At 35.2% G+C, this 22,102-nt stretch overlaps 1 protein-coding gene across 3 annotated transcripts in view; it reads right to left on the reverse strand.

The window, feature by feature from the left end:
* Positions 1-1,980: 1,980 nt before the first annotated feature.
* TDRD3 (tudor domain containing 3) overlaps positions 1,981-22,102 on the reverse strand; it is a 96,401-nt gene continuing 76,279 nt past the window's right edge. For 2 of the 3 annotated variants that reach the window (XM_036385825.2, XM_036385986.1), the window contains 2 exons: positions 8,416-8,552; positions 1,981-5,023 (listed from right to left, as the gene is read on the reverse strand). In XM_036385825.2, the coding sequence (XP_036241718.1) occupies positions 8,433-8,552 (120 nt within the window). In that variant the 3' untranslated portion in view covers positions 1,981-5,023; positions 8,416-8,432. Of the gene's footprint in view, positions 5,024-8,404; positions 8,553-22,102 lie in introns of all 3 variants that reach the window. The other variant, XM_036385904.2, reaches the window with a different exon arrangement.

Below are 22,102 nucleotides of genomic sequence, written 5' to 3' on the forward strand. Positions count from 1 at the left end.
ATGCAATAAATTGAAATAAAAAACACACTTAGTACCTGGCCATCAAGAATATCTATTATTGGGAGCATTTGATCACAATACTGATACAGCAAGAGCAGTGAAATGTCAGAGTAGATGACCTGTCTTATCCCATGAATTATGCTGAGTTAAAATAATTTTTAGTTAGCAGACTGAGGAAAAAAAAATTTAAAATATCAATTTTGAAGAAAGCTATTTTGCATTCAAATAATACACAGAACATGAGCTTTGCATATGCTATTCTAGTCCCCCAGTGAACAAAACCCCACGGTTTCCTTCATGGCCTATCAAAATGATAAGCATTCCTTCTTTATTCTGCTTTTCACTTTTATTATTATTGTAAACAAGTTCCTTTGCGAAATAGCTACAGAAAAATATTCAGCACAAATACAGTTAGATTGAGACTTAAATCTGTGCATAGTCAATTTAGATTATAGCTGGTTTAGCAGAGGCATACCCATTCCTCAAATGACTAACAAAAGATACCTGGGATTATTTTGACTATAAAACAAATATAAAATGTTATTTATTTTCTTTAACCTTTGCAGTTTAGAAACACATGGTATAAATGCAAAGCATTCAAGATCTCATGACAAACTAAACAGAAAATTACATTAATATCTTCTGCACAAAATTTACCTACGCATTCATTTTATAATAGAAATAGTCAAGTTGCATGAAAAATTGCAAGGCACTACTGAAAATGACTATAAACATTTTCCATAGAAGCAACTGCCAAATTTTTTTTACACAATCTATAGTTCTCTGTTGGTCTTATACACCTAATCATTTTCCTCCCCTCAGTTCCTGTTTACTTGAATACATGTAAGATTTTTTTCAATATATACTAGATTTTGGTTTCACTCATCATAATTACCAGGACATAATTTTGCCCATCAACAGCCCATGTGCTTACATGGAAACTGACTTTTTATGGCCGCTCAATCTTGTGGGAAAATTAAGTATTGATATAATTTCTATTCCTTTACATTATTTTGAATCATTCTCGGAACAAAATTGAATTTAAAGCCAGAAAAGGCCAACATAAAGAAAGTGATATGAATTAAATACTGAAAATAAGAGTAATCATGAGTCTTTACCATTGTTTTTAAGGATAGCACCACAAAGCCTTTCACGTGCATACCATGCTATGAGAAGGTCAGTGCCTACAAGTTTGGAGTACCTTCCATGGTTTAGCTGCTCTCCTCCAGTAAGAGGCAAAAAACCCAAGAGAATACACCAATAGTTGTATAGCAGCAGAAAGCTAAACTGAACTTAATTGTGTAATTGGTCATTCATTATTCAGGTTTACACTACTTTCAAGAAAGTTACAGCATTTTACTAGAGTTGGATCAAGTCATGTGATGAAAAGACAGCTGAAATAGAATTGTTCTTCAAAAATGTATCTATAGAGAATTATTCCAAATGATATATTCCTGTGTCTGCATAAAAGCACTGGCTTTTTGTCTATGAAGCTCATTCCAACCATAATGCTAAAAAGGGACTGTACACCCCACACTACCAGATTATTTACGTTACCAACATTCATTAGCTACTTTGGCTGTTTGGGAGTTCTCTTGCAAATATCCCTCAGATTTATCTCAAGCTAAATCTTCATGTATCTAATGCCAAGTACATCTTATACATAAGATTTGTCTTTCCTGTGATATCAACATTTTGCATCCCAATGAATATGTATTATGTTGTTAATACTGCCTTGGAAAGCCATATTCCCAACAAGTTTTATCTGCATAAGGCTCAAGCCAAGAGATTCTGAAGAGAAAATTCCAGCAGTTTCTTGGAAAAGTGACCTTGACAAGCAATCCTCAAAATGCTTTGCACAGTTGCTGCCAAAGACTTAAAAAGAAAGTACCTGCTAGTGACAAAAAGCTATATTAAAATATACATGTGAGTATCTATCAGAAGATGTTAGACCAAGGAAGAATTTTAAATGCAAACATGACGATTTCAATCAGATTTTAATACAAAATTCTGAAAACCTGTAAGATAAAACCACATCATTTACACTTTTTGTTTCAAAATTATTTTATCTCTCAATAATATAAAGGAGAAAAAAAAAACCTTGCCAACGATAGTATTACCAACTTAGCATATAAGTTTTAGAATAATTTAAACAAGAAATTCTGATTTTTTTTCATTCAGTAAAGATGTTATACACAAGTCCAAGGCAAGAAAAACACCTCATTTGAATTGCACTCCTAATTTCAACATAGAAATTCTCAAAAGCCCTATCTATAATCCTAGCAAAGCAAAGCTATGAACCAGGGACCAGATTCACAGGTCAAGAAGCACAGGTTGGCTCATGTCCACCTTGCAAAGGGCAAACTTCCTCTGTGGCAGGTTTGTCTTAGCAACAGCTAGCCAAGAACACTCCAATACAGAGCCACAAATCAAGCCAGTAAATAAACAGCGTGCATGACCAAGATCTGGTGCCCCTTATCGCCTTTCTCCCTTTAACCACACAAATGTGGCCACACCAAGTTCAGGAGCTTGCTTTTGCTGCTGCTTTTGATGAACTGGAAGTTAACTTTCACATCAGTTTTGAAAACCTATCTAGACACAGTAATTTCTTCTGAACACAAAAGATAAATAAATTAATGCTGTTCTTGTGCATGCAAACTTTACTACAGTATGACTGGGAAATAACTGTATTTTTGGTTTTGTTGGACTATGCAAATCAAGAATATAATTTATATACCTACCTAATTTATTGGCATTTTGTTTCCAGATACAGAAATCAATAAGCATGAATATATGAATTCTTGTTTTTCAAAATAGGTTGATGCAATAAGTTTTTAACTATTCAAACAACAGTTCTTCAGATCCTGAAAGGCAGAACTTTCAGCATATATTATTTCAATTGAAACCAAAGCAGAAAGTAATCATAAAACATACAAAGACTACATGACTTTTCGAAGAAGACTCTGGATCTGTTTGCTTACTCTGGCTTTCTAGATACACAGCCCCCTTAAAAAGACCAGGAAATAGTCTTTACTGTTTCACAAAGAAAAACAACATTCTCAAGGATATTTCATTTGCCTACAGCTGCACATACATGTCATAATCTCAGAATGCCATAGCCACTAGAGAGGAATGCTGCTTTGTATTTGTAGAGTCTTAAAATTTCATAACTAGGCATTATTTTTTAAAGTTCACTGAATCAGACTGTAGTTTTCTTTATTTTATGATTTAGTCCACAGCAAGAATGAAAGCCCAAAAGAACATAAAAGTTATTTTAATTTCAGAACTTGCTTTGGTACACTGACTGTAGGGCTTGTTTAACGCACATCCTCTTTGCAAAGGAAAGTCAAAACTTTTTAAAACAATGCTATGGCTGCATTTCTTAATGAAGCTGAATAGCTGCTGTCAGTGGTCTTAGCAATAATTCTGGAAGTAAAGTATCCAACATGCAATGTATTAGATCTACAGTTTATTTATTTGCTGGTACAATTTAGCAGAACTGACCAGGATGTTTCATACTATTTGTAAAGTGGTTTCTAATGTAAATCTAACAAACTTCATAAAACTTGTTGTGCATTAGTTGATAGTGAGGAACTTTAACACTCATGTTTAAAACTTCGAAAAGCCTACAGAATTATTAGTAAGGTTCATCGTAATTATGAAGAAGCTGCTTAGGATCCATTAAGACAGCAAAACATTTGGTTGCTTACTATTCTGCAAAAATTTATGTGATTGGTAAGATTTGATTGCATCCAGACAATGATCCACATTCTGTACTGCAGATACATTCAATTACATCCTCAATATAAAACTTCTTATCATCCAAATAAACAAGGTTCTATTCAAACAGTTTTGTATGAGCACTCAGAGAGAAATTCAGCAGAATTAACTGTAGACTTTATACCATCAATACATCTCTCAGGTATAATTCTATCTCTACAAAACTACCTCAAAACACATGTGCTATTTCAGTCTTAAATGATCACCATAAAGCTTAAAAGGGATTTCCAGGTTACCTAGATTTTGAGTGCTTCTCAGTTAAAGAAACAGTGAAATTTCAACTATTTGTCATAATCACATAAGGTTCAAAGATACAGCTTAGAATGAAAAGTAGTTTGACATAAGATTCTTTGAAACATCAATGACAACTGAAAAAATTCTAGTAATATGAAGCAATGAAAGCATAGTTTAAAATTACAAGAAAGTTAGTATCTACTATCCAACAGCTCGCACGTATGCATTTATACACATATTTATGCTTAAAATACCAATGTGCATCTTTCAGTATTTTTTGTTTAAATGACTTTTCTGTACCTTTTAGAAATGTTTCTATTTCTTTAATATAAATATTCCTATAAAGAAAATATTTACCTCAAATTATTTAGAAAAGTACTATTGAAACTGATTATTTTCTTTCTTTCTCCCGTTTGACCCTCTGGTCACAGATCATGAAAAACACAATAAGCAAATCTATAATTTGTCTCTTAGCAACTTTGGAAAATAAACACAAAAAACATAGTCAAAAGCCTATTCAGAATTTTACTGTACAATTAGCTGAATTTTTTTAACATGTTTCACTAATACTAACCAAAAATGTAAATGAAATGCCCAACCCTGTCAGCTTTTGAGAAAATATTTAATTTTACTTTACTAGAAGCAATATTAGAAGTAAAATCAGTTCAAAATTAAGAAAAAATCATGATACATTATTATGTTAACTAACAATGGAGGCTCAGTAAAAAGAATACAAGGCAAAGAATAGAATAGTGCACTGTGGTTTTATTGATGGTAGCAATGACAATTTGCCTCTTTCATATGTAAAAAGTATTCAGCTTCATTTAACTAAGAACTTTAGAAAAGTCTTTTGTGGTGTCAGGTCCAAATTCCTTCTGCTCACATGAGCTTTCTTTGTTCCATCCTGCTGCTTGGAAAACCCCAGAATTTCTTCTAGAAGAAGTGTTCAGCAAGTTGGGAGCTGCCAGTGAACTCCCCCCGACTCCAAGAAGGTTTCTAAATGAAAGAACTAAAATACAACAGATAAAGACAAAAAGTATTGGCACTCAAGAAACTATAAGCATCCCCCATCCCTGGGATCTGTGCAACATAGGCTTCACTGTCACTTCATTTTCTTCCTCCAAAAGAGTGAATATTTGCTTTTCAGTACTTACAGAGACACAGCTCTTTAAAAGAATAAATCAGAAGGCTACACTTCAATGCAATAAATATGATCGGTCTAATACAAAGAACACTTTCTGGTTAAGATCTCTCTCTCACAAAACCACAATTTCTCCATTGTTAAGGACTTCAATACAGATTTTATAGCAAAGGTGGCAAGGTGTTGATTAGTTCTGTCATGAAGTAAAGGAAGACCTAAAAAGCATATAAGGACCAAGCACTTACAGATACACACTCATAGGTTCTTTCAATCTCCTCCAAAAGTTCTGGCCCTTGAAAACACTCATTTCTGATTATTTGCTCCACTTCAACTTCAGACTATTAAGACATTCTACATAGAAAATGTAACATCAGGATGTATTTTTATTATTGTTAGATTCTAATTCTTGTATCATGACTCTCTAGGAGGAGTATCTTATTTTACCAACCTGTTAAACCTAGTATTTGATTCATACCCACATAGAATTCCCCCTGACTGACTTAAAATGCTGACTTAGTTTTCTCCATGTCACACTGCTGGATATTAATAAATGATAATGTTTATGTCAACTGCAACCACAGTGAGGTACTGACTATCCCATACTTCTACTTTATCTATCTATCTTCATAAAAATCATCAGGTCAGGACTTCCTGCAAATCTGCAGTGTTTGTCCCTCTCCATCTTTTTTAGAAGTCCCCTTTTAAAAACTGAAATACTGCAATCAGATCCCTTTAGACTCTTCCCCAGACTGAACAGCTGCATTGATCCAAATTCCACTTTTAAAAAACAACTCAGAATTTTAAAATCTTGAACCTTCTTCCACTTAAGACCCCTTGAAATACAGACAAAGATTTTGAAGGGATTATTTGGTAATACCTATTCCAGATGTGCATGCCCAAATGCAACACCTGAATGAGTGTACTGAACACCAATCCAGGAAGCAGTACAACCTCATTTCTGCATTGATGCACCACTGCATTACTGAGTCCTCCTTGTCAAGCGATATAAGATTATACAGGTAGATCTAAAAGCTTTTGGGTATGAATTGACACTTTGACTGTATGGACCTCATGCTTCATCTTTGATACATCCCTATCATACCCAATACAAATATAGCCAGCAAACTCCAGTTTTAGTACTGCTTAAGTTGCCTTTGAGAACAAGATACCTTGGAATTTTAAACGTTACAAACTACAACATTAAAATTCTATGGAATTTACCAATTTATAATATAAAATAAGAATCATCAATGGCTTTCCATCTCTTTAGGAAAAAGACATTAAGTTACTTAACATAATAGAGAGACACTCCCTTTAAGTAAGTGAAGGTGTTGCTAATAAAAGATCTGTTGAAGAGGTAAAGCATCCTGCAGTGGAAAGTTGTGGTAAAATTATGTCTCACTGGATCCCTTAAAACTTCCCCAATAAATTCTGTTTTCATTTAACAGGTTATTAAAAACTTGAAATAAGAACAGTATGCCATGCTCTCAAAAGATCTAAGAAATGAAAATGAGGCAGAATCCATATAGAAATCCACTTCTAGGAAGTGACATTTAATATTCCTGAACTTTTACATGTCAAGACATTAAAGCTACGTTGTTGTACAAGTCCAGGTAAACTGAAAACAATTTAGAAAAGGACTGTGTTTGATTTTCTGCCTCCATTTAAAACCAGTGAAGAATTGATTACACCAACCACTTATTTTTGGGAAAGCCTAATAGAAAGGAAAAGCTGTGAAGACTTATTTTCTGTGCCAGGTAAGTTTTGATACCAAATCTGCTGTCTCTTTAAATCAGGACCCCATTATAATCTTTAAAATAAAGTATAGGAACACCTGCAAGGAAAAATCATCTCTGCCTTAGAAAGGTTGTTCCTTATCTGCCAACAAGTAACTTGTTCTTGAGATAAAGGCATTACTACCACTCTCCCTGGTGCCTCATAGCTGACCAAAGCTATGGAGAGTTTTCCAGATTTATACTGTAAAACTAGAGAAATACCAAAAATATTACCTAAGAAACAAAAAAATTCCCTGCTTTGACTGCTGTGTACATTTCACATCTCTCATTCAACTGATCACCCTGTGCACAGCACCAACTGTGCTGGTTAAAACTCTGCTCAGTGCATATTCCAGAATAATTTCTGCATGAACTGTCTCAGGACACGTTTACTAATAGTGATTGATACAAGTACTTAAAATAGAAATACAAGTTATACCGGCAAAAATAGAACAATTATCACCTCTCTTACATTGCCAGTATTGCCATAAATGAAAAATACATTTTAACATATACTCTAAAAAATAGAATCATATGTTGCATGTTAGAAATATCAAAAGGTACAAAGATCAACTGCATGTGCTAAGCCAACAAAATGTGGAAGACTGGAGTAATGAAAAGAACAAAAAAGAGATTGGTAAAAACAAACTGGCTAGTAAAAAAAATCACATTCAAGAAAAAGACACACTGTGGGTGTACATCAAATATTAGTGACTTATCAAAGCTTTCTTTAGTCAGAATAGACTTTTGACTGTCTTTTGTAAATTAAGGATTTAGAAGATCAACCAGTGAAATGAAAGCAGCACAGCTTATGAGATTTGTTCAGTGAAATTACTGTAACTGTTTAATCTGGCTGACCTTTTTAAATGTATTAATGTATGTAGCAGGTATCTTTTCTAAGGAAGATATATAACCCCTAATTTCTGGTAATTAATAAAGTATAGGTGCAAGTATATCCTCAAGATTCAGAGTATCATAAATATTTGTTGTCTGTGCACCTCCCTATTTAATGGTGAACTCAGATTTTATATTTCTCTTTCTCATGCAAGCAAAACGGCAGAAAGAATATTTATTTGCATAAATGGCTTATAAAAAGTAGAATATGGGACCTTGGACAGAGCTAGACAGTCCTGAGCTCAGCAGGGACTGCAGACACCTGCTTCAAATAAGCTTGCTTCAAATATATGTGAGTCAGAGAATCTTGCTGCTGCTGCTCTCAGGTGAAAAAGCATCAGAAAAAAGCTTCCTGAGATGATATGAGTCTTGACATAAAGCAAAAGCCAAAAGCTATTTGTTGAAGTGTTTTTATTGCTTTCCCTCTTCCCACAGATATATTAAGTCCTCCTAAGACACAAAATTCAGAGAAACAGATATCCAACTTCTATCATAAATATACCAATATCCCTAAGAAAAATATAGAACAATCCAGATTTGTTTATCTTGAAATCTAAACCAATATATAAAGCACTGGTACCTTATATTTACCTTTCTTTTCTTATTAATCAGTTTCTAGCTCGGGGGGGTTGATAAAATTGTTGAGTGGGTCGTGTGGACCGCCGTGGCTGACCATCACCTCCTCTGCGGAATTCTAGAGTTTGCTCATACGTTTCTTCTTCCTCCTCCTGTGGGTAAATAGCATTGTTTTAAACGAAAGAGGTGGGAAATGCATGATACATGAGTTGGTATTTGCACACATACAAACACACACCACATACAGATATACATATGGAGGGGTGAATCCATGCACACATAGCAACTGCTGCTTCTGTGCCCATGACCACTTACTAAAATAAGTGAGGGATGGAAGTGGGCTTTTCAAGCCTAGGAAAGCTAACAACATCAAGCTGACAAATCTCAAAACTCAATCCCCAGGGCAACAGAAGTTATTAAATATTTGCAGGGAAGAAAAAATCATATTTATTAAATAAAAATTATTTTCCAAGAGTCATACAGGCAACAAACTCAAGAAGCAAAATAACCTCAATAACCTGCCAGATCAAGAGAAATATCAACTTTCAGGAGTTCACAAATGTGTGTGGAATGAAATAAAAGAATTAGGAAATAGAATTACAAGGAACAGCATCTGGAAATATGCATGCTTAATAAACACATCTGAAACACTAGATAAAAATCTATGATGCAATAATAATGAAAAAAGCCTACAAGTAGAGTGAACAATTTAGAGATGTATTTTCTATGTGCAGCAATAATAAGTATATGCTCTGAATAATGAGAGGGGAGGTAAATGTCTGCAATATTCAGTTACTCCTAGGCATCTTCAAACCAGAAAGATATTCATAAAGTATTCAGAGGTGAAAAAATAATAAATTTTAAAATAATCAAGATACTGGAGAATGACTTACAAATATTAAAATAACTATGTATTTATTTTGGTCAAGAAATATTGAATGGAAAAACATTCATCTAGTGGAATATCTGAATGTGGTACACATTGAAGAGAGAGAAAAAAATTAAGAGTGTAAGAGTTTATATCAAAGAAAAAATTATAGGCTGAAAAAAATAAAAAAAGTCCCGAGAATGAGTATGATTGTCAAATACTGTCTCAGAAAAACAGGTTTGATTTTATTTCTTTAATATCTTTATACAGTAGCAGACACCAGGTCTAGTGGGAACTTGCTGGAAGAAATTAGCTTTTGGGAAAAAGTACTGGATATGTAACTCTCAATCCCTTTTATTCACAACATAGGAACATAAAGCAACACAAAGCAAGAGCATTGAATGGTTCATTAGAAGTTTATCAACAATTCCAACACCCAGGAACTGCCAGAGTACAGCATGCACATAACAGATTAAGCAAGTCAAAGCAGTAAAATATTTCACTTTAAGCAACAGAAAGGAAAACCTACAGCTTAAGTTTCCTTCTGTTGTGAAAAGTGAGATCTTACTCAAGAAACTTCTCTTTCTGAATTAGCATGAATATGAATAAACATGCATTTTTAAAGTAACAGTTACAAACAACCACATTCCTCTTGGTAAGGTCTCCTATTTAGAGGGCACATCTGTGGTCACAGCTATATTTCCAGATTAAGCATTACTACAGAGAGCCTGAAACAACTGTGGAAGAAAGAAGATTTTCAGCACTAAATACAGCATAACTGATTTATATCTCTTAGTTTCACTGTAGCTGAAGGCCAAGAAACAGAGTTCTGCCATAAAACCTTTCTCAGTTCTCAGTGTACTTCTTTTACCACCTGTAGTACTATAAATTCCCTCATATTAAGAGGTTCAGAGACACTGATTATCAAAAAAAAAGAAAAAAAAATCAATAGAGCATTAGATGTCTAACACAAAAGTCCCCACAGTTTGCAATATTGCTAGCCCTAGTTCAAACACTCAACTTAGTATATGAGATCATCTCCCATCACTGACAATGCAAGCTGCACTAGCAGCAAATGTTAAAAACTAAACTAAATGCCTGAAGTGGTCTAAATACCATTCAGTATACCCTTTCAGAGTATACCTTTCAGTGTACCCTGAGAAACAAGAAAAGCTGAAAATAGCATAGAATTTAAATAGTTCAGTGCATAGCATCTCAACTGTAACAGCCAACCTCTTTCTGAGGGTAAGCACATCAGAGTAAATTTCTACAGCAGCAAATTTTCATCAAATCTCAACGTTAATGTTGTTGATCCTTTGAACTCAGTAAAGCCAAATTAAAACCAGTATTTGTATTATACACTTCTATTTTTGTAATTGTCTTTACACAGTGAATGAAAAGCTTCACATGCATGCATTCCAAATTAAGAAATTTTACTGCAATAGTCAAAAGTGAAATGTGAAATCACATTCACTTTCTTGAGGATCTAAAAAATGTGGATGTGAGCAGTGCAGCAAATTGTGATAAAAAAACAAGTTACAGAACACCTTTCAAGTGTTCCCTGATTCCTTTCCATGCAAAGTGGCTCCACACAATTACTGACTGTCCTGTTGAATTCTGCCATCTTCTTGTCAGATGACACACTGTCATTTCTTGGATCTTACCTATTCACATGTGATCCTAAATGGCTCTAATGTTCTCCGAATTAACAATTTGCCAAGTCATATTTTTATTAAAAATTTCTTACTTTACAAGTAATTGAATTGCTTTTCTGTCATCATTTCTTAATCATTGACCCTCAATTCACTACTGCTGATCTTTCACCATTTATTGCCATTTCATTTCCACAGAATTACAGAACAGATAAAGGTTGGAAGGGATCCACTGGGGGGTCATCTGGTCCAGCCTCCTGCTTAGGCAGGGTCATCCCAGAGCACACTGCACAGGATTGTGTCCAGACAGTTCTTGAATATCTCCAGTGAGGGAGAGTCCACAACCTCTCTGGACAATCTGTTCCTGTGTGCAGTCACCTGCACAATAATGAAGTTCTTCCTCATATTCAAGTGGAACTTCCTGTACTTCACTTTCTGCCCATTGCCTCTTGTTTTATTGGCTAGACCACCAAGAAGAGCCTGGTTTCCTCCTCTGGACACCCTCCCTACATTGTTAAGATTTCACTCTCAGTCTTGTTCAAGCAAAACAGGCATAGCCTATTTATCCTTATTTCTATTTTAAGGAAATTTCTTACTACCTTAAAGAAACAAATACCCTTTTATGGACTTTTATCCCACTTTATTTTAAAATTTTTCCACCTACTAAAAACTGCCATTTTCTGGAACAGCATGCACTGTTTGTGGGCAAAACTTTGTGTATCCTATGTTCTCTTGTTTTTTCTGTTTTTCAACCAAAAATTTCAAATGTCTATACTTCTTCCATTATAACTGCAGTTCGGTCACTCATCTTGCTATCAACTGTACTTTTCCAATCTTTCTCTCTGCTTGCTTTCAATTTATCAGTTGCTTGTGACTCATTCTAAATTATTCTTATCCATATAGGATCTAGATTACATTTTATAAAGCAAAGGTGACCACAAATGTCTCTTAGAGCATCTTTATTCTCCTTCTATTATCAGTAGGTGCTTTATATTAGTATACTGCTCTAAAAACTTATGTATTTTATTATCTCCATACTTCAGCTTATTTTCCATTATTTATCTAAAATTCCAGGATCAAGGACTCTGTTAGTACTTACACAATGCCCACCTCAGACTATGAACACAGATTAAATGATAGCACTAAGCACAACTGCTAAAGACAGGAGAAACTGGCAGACCCATAGGAAAAAGCAAGGAAAGGTTCACAATGCAAACAATGAAAAGCACAAAGAATTATTTCTGCACTAACAGATTAGAATGAAGAGAGAGAGGATGGAACATGCCAGCATTCTTTAGGTATTTAAAAAAAGAGGACAAACAGGAAAGGATAAGTAATTTGAAAATTCATCTTCCATTCAAAGTTTTGCTGTAAAAATCTGCTGTTACTTTTGATGGGTTTTTTTCCATCTCATAAGAAAAGTGAGAACTTTTGATGGCTTTTTTCCATCTCATAAGACCAGTGACAACTAAAGAAGGGTAAAATGGGAACATATGCACAGCCAGTGCTTATATTTTGTACTCATATACTCTGAAGAGGTTGTACCACCACCATATTTGACCAGCTGAGCTTAGTGAATCAACAAGTAACTTCCGTCCAGACAAGTGACTACCATCCTGCTTTTATATAAAAAACTCAATGGATTTCATAGCTGCAGAATACAGTTATAAATCCAGCATTTAACATATTTCACCAACCAATTTATTCTTCAAATGAACAATATTAGAGCAAATTTATAGTTCATTAAAAGATTTCTCTCTGAATTTCAACTGCAAGACTTCTTTTATTGCATTCAAAAGAACAGTTTAGAGACTTATTTTTTAAAACACATTCATTTGAAGTAAATATTTCATACATACATAACTTCTGAGAATGAATAGAAGGATTACAGTAAAGAACCAGACAGAACTTATGCATTGACACAAAAGCTGTGCTTAATGCTGTGCTCACACATATTTAGGAAGCAGTAGCAAGTCACAGCTGATCAGCTCTTGCACTTTTGCCACTTACAAAGTAGTTACCTCTGTCTATTACTGCTTACAGATAGAAAATTCTGCTTCATTCACTGGGGCCTTCTGCTGAAGCTTTTCAATTATAGCTCTCTGTGGGCTATTAAGGGATGAACACCCAAGCCTGTGCAGGGAGGCATGAAGAAGCAGCATGTAGAAGCAGTGTGGGGCCAGGGACTGTGGGACAAAGAGGAGACAGAAGGCAAAGAAAGAAAGCAGGAGGTATTTTCCATTTAGGTAGTGTCAAGCCCCTGTTTCAGTGAAGCTGTAGTTTTAACTTCACCCACACACTGAATGCATCAGGAACTTGCTGGTTCAGTACAAAGAGAGTGTTGGCTTCCTTGTAAAATGACTTTTTCTTTCATGTGCATTTCAAATTCCATTTCCTGATCCAGATTTAATGCCTCTTTGCACTGCCCACTCTTCAGGCAACAGCTGTCTCCTGCTGTTAAAACACCAAGTGATCTCTTTTTCTTGGTTAAATTCCTTTCTCAGATTTTGCTTCTTTTGCCTAATCATCCACTGTTGAGCTCCTTGAATACTTGTTTTGGTTTTTGCATTTTCTACTTACCAGTGCTTGGATGAATCAAAAAGAGACTGCAAGATTATCCAGATGAATAAAAAAAAAAAAAAAAAAAAAGCAGAGAAAACTCATGCTATGGCCAAATTGAGAAATTCACAAGTATTCAAGAAATAGCTAAATGTAATTAATTTTTAATTATTTTATATGCAATATATTAAATATCCCATATTTGCAAGGAAAAAATTAATTTGCTGAAGTGTTTACAGTATTCTCTGGAACTTCTACTTTATTAGAATACTTAAACAGATTCTTTGAATTCTGTAATAACTAAGAATAAAGCAGGATTTTGTGGGGGGAAAAAAGGGTTTGTTATACAACTTTAGAGTGGCTTTAGGCTGTAATTTCAGAAATTACTATCAAATGATGTGTAAAAAATTTAAGTAAAAGAGAAAGTATGACTGATGTAGATTTTTCAAGGGTCTCAACCAAGTACTGACTTTTTTTTTGAAGTGTCTATTACAGAATAATTCAACATATTTGTTCTTCATCAATTTTCTTTGCAAGATAGGCTTCTTACCTAAAATATCCATTCCTTTCACAGAGTAATCTTCTCCCAGAGTAACCTTTGTAAGCCTGTAGTTGCTCACTTTTTTTCCCCCCAGTGTACAACACATCTACATTAGACTGGGCTTATGGGCATTCAAATTCCTGAAGAACTTGAATGAGAAGAGCAAGTGGGGTTTGAGATCTGCATACAGCTGACCCCTCACTAAAATCATTAAAATAAACTCTTAGCCCTATTACTGCCTTATCTTCTGTCTGTAAAGAACATGCAGGATAAGCAACTGTAAAGGATCTAAAGGGTATACAAGTTCTTCTCCTGTTTGAACCTCATGACCCAATAAGCACCTCACTGCATATAGGACTTTGCAAGCCTTAGGTAATTAGTACAGATACGTGAGTATAAACCCATTTTTGCTGCATGTACAGTCCTCCATAGGTAACTCTGGTTTGACTTTTGTGTCTCAGCCATCAATAGCTTTGTTGAAGTTTTTAGCCCTAGCTTCACTCCAGTAAAATTATGTATTAGGCAAAACAGTAGTGGCAGAAATGGAAATGTTAAAGGTATCATGGCAACAATTAAGGAAATTAAATTGTCCTCAAATGCATAAAATTGAGTTGCTGCGTGGTACTGTATCAGGTACTAAAAATACCCTGTGATTTTGAACTGCAACTACAAAATTACTGTTTGTTGCCATTCTATATGCAGCCTACCCCTTCACAAATAATCCCTACCCCTTCACAAAATGTTTTAATCTACTGTACTAGTGATGTCTTTCTCCTTCACTGCTTCTCAGATTCTATGAGATTTTGATGTACTACACAAATAAGCTCTGTACAAAGCCTTTTATCCAAGAGAGAAAACCAGTTAATATTTCCCTAATCCAAGAGCAGTCAATTTCAACAGCTACTGACCTTACAACAAACTTTCTGTAATGGCATTTAAAAAATAAATAGAAAACCAATAAAACATATACCCATTGTTACCCTTATTTACACTTAGAAAAAAGAAATTATCCTTATGAGGATATGTCTTTTTCTCCACTGAACACAGATGGGCCACAAGCAAATATGCTCCTAACTATGGTATGTAAAACTAAGTGGCATGCAACTATCCCATAATAACTGTTGTTTTCCCATGTTCCAAATAATAATTTCAAGATGACCCTTCTCTGAGTAGTCTTCTCTTTAGCATCTGAAATAATATAATGATAATAAATATTCTCTGTTGACTTTCATTAACCAAATGTCAGAAAACTTTGTATTTTCTTGGCCAGTTTTTATAAAATTCTATAAATACTATAAATTTTATAAATAATATAATATATATTCTATATATTCTGTAAGTACTGTCAGGACCAGCAATTTTTCAACTAATGCCTTATTACACATCAATTAAAGGTACTAGATTTATAATAAAAAGATTTGGTAATCCTGAAAAATTTAATATACACTGTTAATTTTAATTAGAATTATCTCATTTTCCTCTGTTGAAAATATAAAGAACCTGAGCTTCAAAACCAGCTAATTTTTAAATGATTCTGCTAAAACCATACACATCCTGAGTTTTGAGTGAAGCAACAAACATTAGAAACAAAGCAGCAGAAAATTAGTAGATTTTTCAGAAAAAAAATCAAGAAATGGAAAATAAATGGATGAGCAAGGAAAATAATTACATACTTAATCTGTGACAACTAAAAGCAACAATAACTTAAATAATTAACTTGGAATCAGACATTTCTTTGTACTTCATTGTTTCAGCTCTGGAAACAAAGCAATTATTCGTTTTCTACATAGACAATTTTTTTAATACATTTCCATAAAACTATGATAATGTAAGCCTGGGGCATGATAATCCCACAGATATATTGCTGGCTTATTGGTTCCCCTTAAGGGTATTGCACAGTTTATTCATACTTGCAGTCATACCCTCTGGCACACATGGAAATAAACAGGCAACTTTTACTGTGCAGTTTGTGTGGAAATGGACCTACTTTCCTGCAAATTTGTCACTGAGTTCTCAATACAGAAAAAGCAATGGATGTTAAAAATTCCTTACAAGTACATATTTAAGCCATTCAGACCATATCCCTTTCACCAGTGAAAAGCTTCTTCACTGAGCAATATCAAACTATAAATATTTAAAGCTTTACTTTCAATTTCTAAAAGAAAAGCTGATACACTAAAGTAAGACATTCTATATAAATTAACACAGAACCAATGGACACATCAGGTTTTCTCCATTCATCCAGAAAAAAAACACAAACTGGAAGTGTTTTTGCCAGGCTGATAATACAGACAGTCCTAAACTATAGCAAAAAAGAATACTTGCATAGACTGGGGGAAAAAAATCAACACTCATTTTCTCTGCATAAAGAGCACTTGTGAGAAAAACCTTCTATGGGTCCATAGAAGGGTGGAAGGTAGGGGGAAGTATTTAGTGTATTGCTGAACCTGCTTTAGCATGCAAACAGAAAGCCCTGCCAACATAAATCTGAGAAAGAAAGCACTCAGTGATGCCATGAGAAATTATCGAATGCTTTCCTGTTAGGACACAAAATCACTATCAAAATCTTAACAGGGAATAAGAGAGCTTTGGTGACACTTTATGTGAAAAAGAAGGCCATGTGCACAACCTCACCCATGACAGAATTTGACATACAAATCCCAAAGTCCACACAGAGACAGAGGTGTATATTTAGTAAACAAACACCTATGTGAATTGATTGTGAATGACTGACCGCACACAAAAAAAATTAGAAAGTTAAACATGGCAAAATTTATTTTCATAAATATACAGAAAAGTTCAAAAGAAATATATATAAAACAACACCCAATTAAAAACTGAAACAAAACTGCATTAGGTAGTGCAGGGACGCAGCAATTTAAAAGAGACTTGAAACAGAATCTGCCCATGAGACAACACAGAACAGACCCATAAAAAAGAGAGTATCTTAACTTGAAAGTCAGGATCTCTATATCTCTTGTATCTTGTATGCTTTATATTTTAAAATAAAATTTGCCAAATTGTGTCGGGGTCACCTATATTTTAGCGAATAACCATGACTTTAAAAAAATACACCACATCATCCTGCAAGTTCTACAATAGGTTCAAAAGATGATAATGGGCAAAATATGCTTATAAACATTAGGAACTTTTTACACTGCTACAGGACAGAACAGTTGGTGTCTGGTCACAAACGGTGCTGCCGGGGCTCAGTACTGGGACCAATTCTGATTTATATATTTATCAGTGATCTGGACGAGGGGATCTAGTGCTCCCTCAGTCAGTCTGCGCATGACCCCAAGTTGGGTGGGAGTGTTGATCTGCTGGAGGGTAGAAGGACTCTACAAAGGATCTGGATAGGCTGCATCAATGGGCTGAGGCAGATTTTAAGAGGTTCAACAAGGCCAAGTGCCAGGTCCTGCACTTGGGTCACAACAGTCCCAGGCAGCTCCACAGGCTGGAGGCAGTGGTTGGAAAGCTGCTCAGAGGAAAAGGCACCCCGGGGTGTGCTGGCTGACAGTGGCTGAACATGATCCAATGTCTGCCCAGGATGACAAAAGGGCCAATAGTGTGGCCAGCAGGACCACAGCAGTGATTGTCACTGGACAGGCCACACCTTGAGTGCTTTGTCCAGTTCTGGGCTCTCTCCAAGAAATACATTGAGGTGCTGGAGCATGGGCACAGAAGGGCAGCAGGGCTGGTGAAAGGTCTGGAGCACAAGTCCTGTGAGAAGCATCCTAAGAAGCTGGGGTTATATTTAGCCTGGAAAAAATGAGGCTGAGGGGAGACCTTATCACTCTCCACAGTTACTTTGAAGGAGGCTGTAGCAAGGTGGGGGTCAGGCTCCTCTCCCAAGTAACGAATAACAAGACAAGAGGAGATCACCTCAGGTTGAGGTGGGGTTTTAGATGGGATATAAGGAAAAATATCTTCACAAAAGCCTTTGTCAGGCCTTGGAGCAGTCTGTCCAGGGAAGTGGCTGAGCCACCATCTCTAGAAGTATTTGGACAACCTGTAGATGTGGAATTTTGGGATATGGTTTAGTGGTGGGCTTGACAGTGCAAGACTAATGATTTTACTTGATGATCTTCAAGGCCTTTTCTAACTTAAGCAATTCTATTATCCTAAAACTGTAATATCCAATCTTCAGTAATTTTTACATCTACACAATGTTAGGAACAAAGTAAAAAAACCTAAAAACTTTCCATGTGTAAAAATAAAACTACTACATAATAACCCCACAGCACCAATTTACTCACATTTACAAGTATTTCCCTTCCCACTTTAATATGGAAGGAAGTCCATTTCCAGGTTGAGTGATGAACTTTTATTGAGTAGGTCTCTCCTTCAACTGGCCTCAACTTCTGGAAGATTCAGCTCTCTCAGTGGGGACTCAGCTTCACTCCTCTCCCTAGACACTGATGAAACTCTGTGACTTATGATGTGATTTCCATCAGCTGGGACTCAAAATGCCCAGCTGTGAGGATTGCTGATGTAACCTAACATGTGTCTGACATCATCAAAAAGAGGCTGATTATCTGTACAGGGAAAAGAAGTGAGACTGGAATAGGCCAGGAAGGAATGCAAGCAAGAAGAGAAACCCCACAAGCCTGCATCCAATTGCAAAATTGTGCCTGGTTTAGTGCAATACAGCATCCAATATCTTGTAAAATTTTACTGTCAGTTGTAGAACATTCAAGAACATTCTTCAGCAGTGTCCTACATTGAAACAGGACACTGGGGGACCTCTGTCAAGAAAGGAACAAAGAGTATGGCAATAACTAAACACCACTGCTTTCATTTGCTCCTGTATGCCTTGTGACCCACAGTGGATGTCCTATATGAGAACAAATAGTCTAGAGGAAGAACAAAAATAAAGACATCAGAAAAGAGATGAAGGAATAAATTCAAATAGGAAACCATTACATAACTATGCAAACTTTTTCTGCAAAAGATTTTATCAACTTGAGCCTGCATGAGATAACCTCTTGAGATTTTCACTAAGAAGTCAGAAGCAACACTTCCAATTAGGTACCAAAGGAAGAAAAAACAAAAGAAAACACCAAAACCAAAAAAGCCCTACAAAAAGAAAAGACCAATTATAAATAGGCTTCATAAGCATAGGAGAATCTGAACTGAGCAATGAGATAGTCCCTAATATCTGCCTGCATAATCAAATGTTCCAAGTTGGAAAGTTAGAAGATCCTATCATATTTGATGTTCAATATGTGTGACATACTCATTAAATACACAAAACATGGATAAAAAGTCCCTCTGTATAGCCATCACATATTTATTGTTTTTTTATCAACCAACTCACTCTCATTAGAGAAACATGTGTTTCCCTTTGGCAAAGATATCGTCAACACTAAAAAACAGAACTCACAAAAAACATACAACTGAACTCCCCCAACCTCCCTCCTTCTCCCTTTATCCCCCCAAAAAACAGAGTAAAAGAGTAATTTTCTATGTTTAGCATTTATGAAGAAAAACAAACCACCCTGCTGAAAAAAAAACTGCCTTCACAGTAAACGTCTTTTTTTAGTTCTTCTATTATAAAAGACTTATTTTTCTAGATATTATTACTGACAACACCTGCAGGTCATCAAACAAGGAAGAAAAAATGCTCAAGCATTCCAGATATTAACCATCCCTGTATAAGGAATCTTCAGCACATTAAGTAATGTATCTATTGAACATGTGCTGTATACATACACATGAGTAAAATCTGGAATCTTACTCATGTGTATGTGTATATATATGTAATCTTACACACACATACCCCACATACTCCACAGATTATAGTCATCATCACTTCTATTCTGCAATACCAAATGAACAGTAACATGTCTCCCTTCCTTAGAAAGCAACTGGTCAGGAATACTACACCAATTCCTCTCATTTCCTCTTAAATTAAAATCCTTTTAATTAATCTATGAAATTTGGACAAACTCAGAACATGGGAAAGTGAACAAGACAGGGAAATCAGGAGAGAAACAGTGATGGCAAGAACAGACCAGATATTTTTACTCAACTAACTTCTTTTACTCAACATATTCAATCTCAACATAGGCAATATAGAGAAATTCAAGCAAAGAATCTTTCAGAATTCTCAAAATGAGATTTTGAAGAACTTTAATCACACTAGAGCAGGATCAAAAACTATCTCAAAACGAAATTGCAACTTAGTTTAAAGGAAGATATTTAGTGAGAAACAGTCTCAAAATAACCCAAGGAAGGAGCCCATATGCAGTCTCCAAATAAAGAACTGTCATTATATGCAATTACAATTAATAACAAGAGGAGAAGGAGAAGAACAGTGTAATGTTCCAAGAGTCCTGCTTTAACTGCCACGACTATTTTCAATAATTGTAAACCCCAAGAAGAATATGTCCTTAATCTGAATTGTAGAGCCGATAATAATTAGTAGCAATATTTCCTAGTCTGATGAATATGAAATGCTCAAAGTGAAGACTCAAATATATTTTACAATGCCTAATGATACAACTATAAAATTGAAAGCCCCTGGTTTATGCCCACTTGGTAGAAATTACCTCCTCAATTGAAATTTGCCTCCTTTTAGTTCATTAAAAAGTAAAATGCTGTTCTTTAACCACCTTTCAATGTCAGTTACCATGTTTCAGCTAAGGGCTAGTAACTTTCAGAGGAATAGCTAAATTGTGAACGTCTATCTCTATTCCAACATGCATACAAGTTGAAGTCTGAAAAACAATGCAGCTTCTCAGAGGATAAGGTGCTAAAGAAAAACATTTTCTAGCAGTTGATCAGGGTAAGTGGTTTCCAAAAAGTTTGTCTCAAAATAATTCCCCTTAAAAGAAGGCTGGGGAAATAAATAATTACATAAAGAATTATCCTGAGAGAACCTGAAGGTTAAACTTTGTGTAGGGTATGTATCATGGTGTACTGTAAAAGATGCAATGGAATTTAAGACAATATTTCCAGTGAGTACAAAAAGTCTCAGGTAAGAAAAAAAAAAAAGCTTAAGTTATACTATGAAAAGTAATTTTTCAGTCTAGGAGGACAGGGAAATCACCATCTTGATAAGATAGAAAGTAAGGCACATCCCAACAAAACTACTGCCTACAGCTCAAGTTCTTTCTTAAAGCCAAAAGACAGCTTTTTGTGGAAACTGAAGTCACACTAGTAATGTTTTAGATTAATTTCAACAAATGTCCACCATCACTCAGAAAGATGAGTAGTCCAAAACACTCATCCTTCATTTAATGAATTGAGTCACTGAATTATTTTGAACTGTAAAATTATTCTAGAGATTTTCCTAACAGTACAGAAGCCAAAGAATTAAAGACATCAAAGTCTTCTCTGATACAATACTCAGGGACATTTTTTCTATAGGAATCTTAGAACTAATTAAGTAGACTGTACCATTGTCTTTTACCAGCCTTGGTTTTTGTGTAGTCAATGAGGACAGAAGCTATATAAGAGATCCAACCAGGACACATTTATCTACTGCACCTACTTAATTATTCAGTGGGAAAGATTTCCTGCTTTACACACAACACAAAAAGACCACAGTGTGATGCCAAGGGCATCCAGGCCTAAGAGCCATAAAGAAACAGCACCCAATCTTTCAAGTAGTTATTAGCCTGTCATAAAGACATTTGAATGGGTTCAACACCTCCATAAAACAGGTAGGCAAAAGCCTTCTCCAGCTTAAAGAAGCAGCTGTAAACCTTTACCATTCAGTGGTTTTCAGCACTGCTCTTTACACTGCTGAGGAAGGTTCAAACACCTTCAGAAAACTAAGAGGAGTTTACCTCTTCACTTACCTGAAATGGAAAGCTATGATCAAGCCCTGAATTACAGTTTAAGGTAATTCAACAGACACAAAAGCTCTTAAAGCTCTGTGACAAGATACAATGTTATCGAACTTGAACTCTGAACTGTATGCCAGCAAGAATTAACTGCAATCCAAGATCCTGTTATTTTCCTTCCTCAGCTCATTCCTTACTGGAAGAATGAGCTGAGAAAATCTGCAAAATGGATTTTCAGTCTCCAGAGAACAAAAGAAACTCTAGAAAAACTAGGAGTATGTATAACATT

The sequence above is a fragment of the Molothrus ater genome, chromosome 2, assembly GCF_012460135.2.
Source record: "Molothrus ater isolate BHLD 08-10-18 breed brown headed cowbird chromosome 2, BPBGC_Mater_1.1, whole genome shotgun sequence".
NCBI lineage: Eukaryota > Metazoa > Chordata > Aves > Passeriformes > Icteridae > Molothrus > Molothrus ater.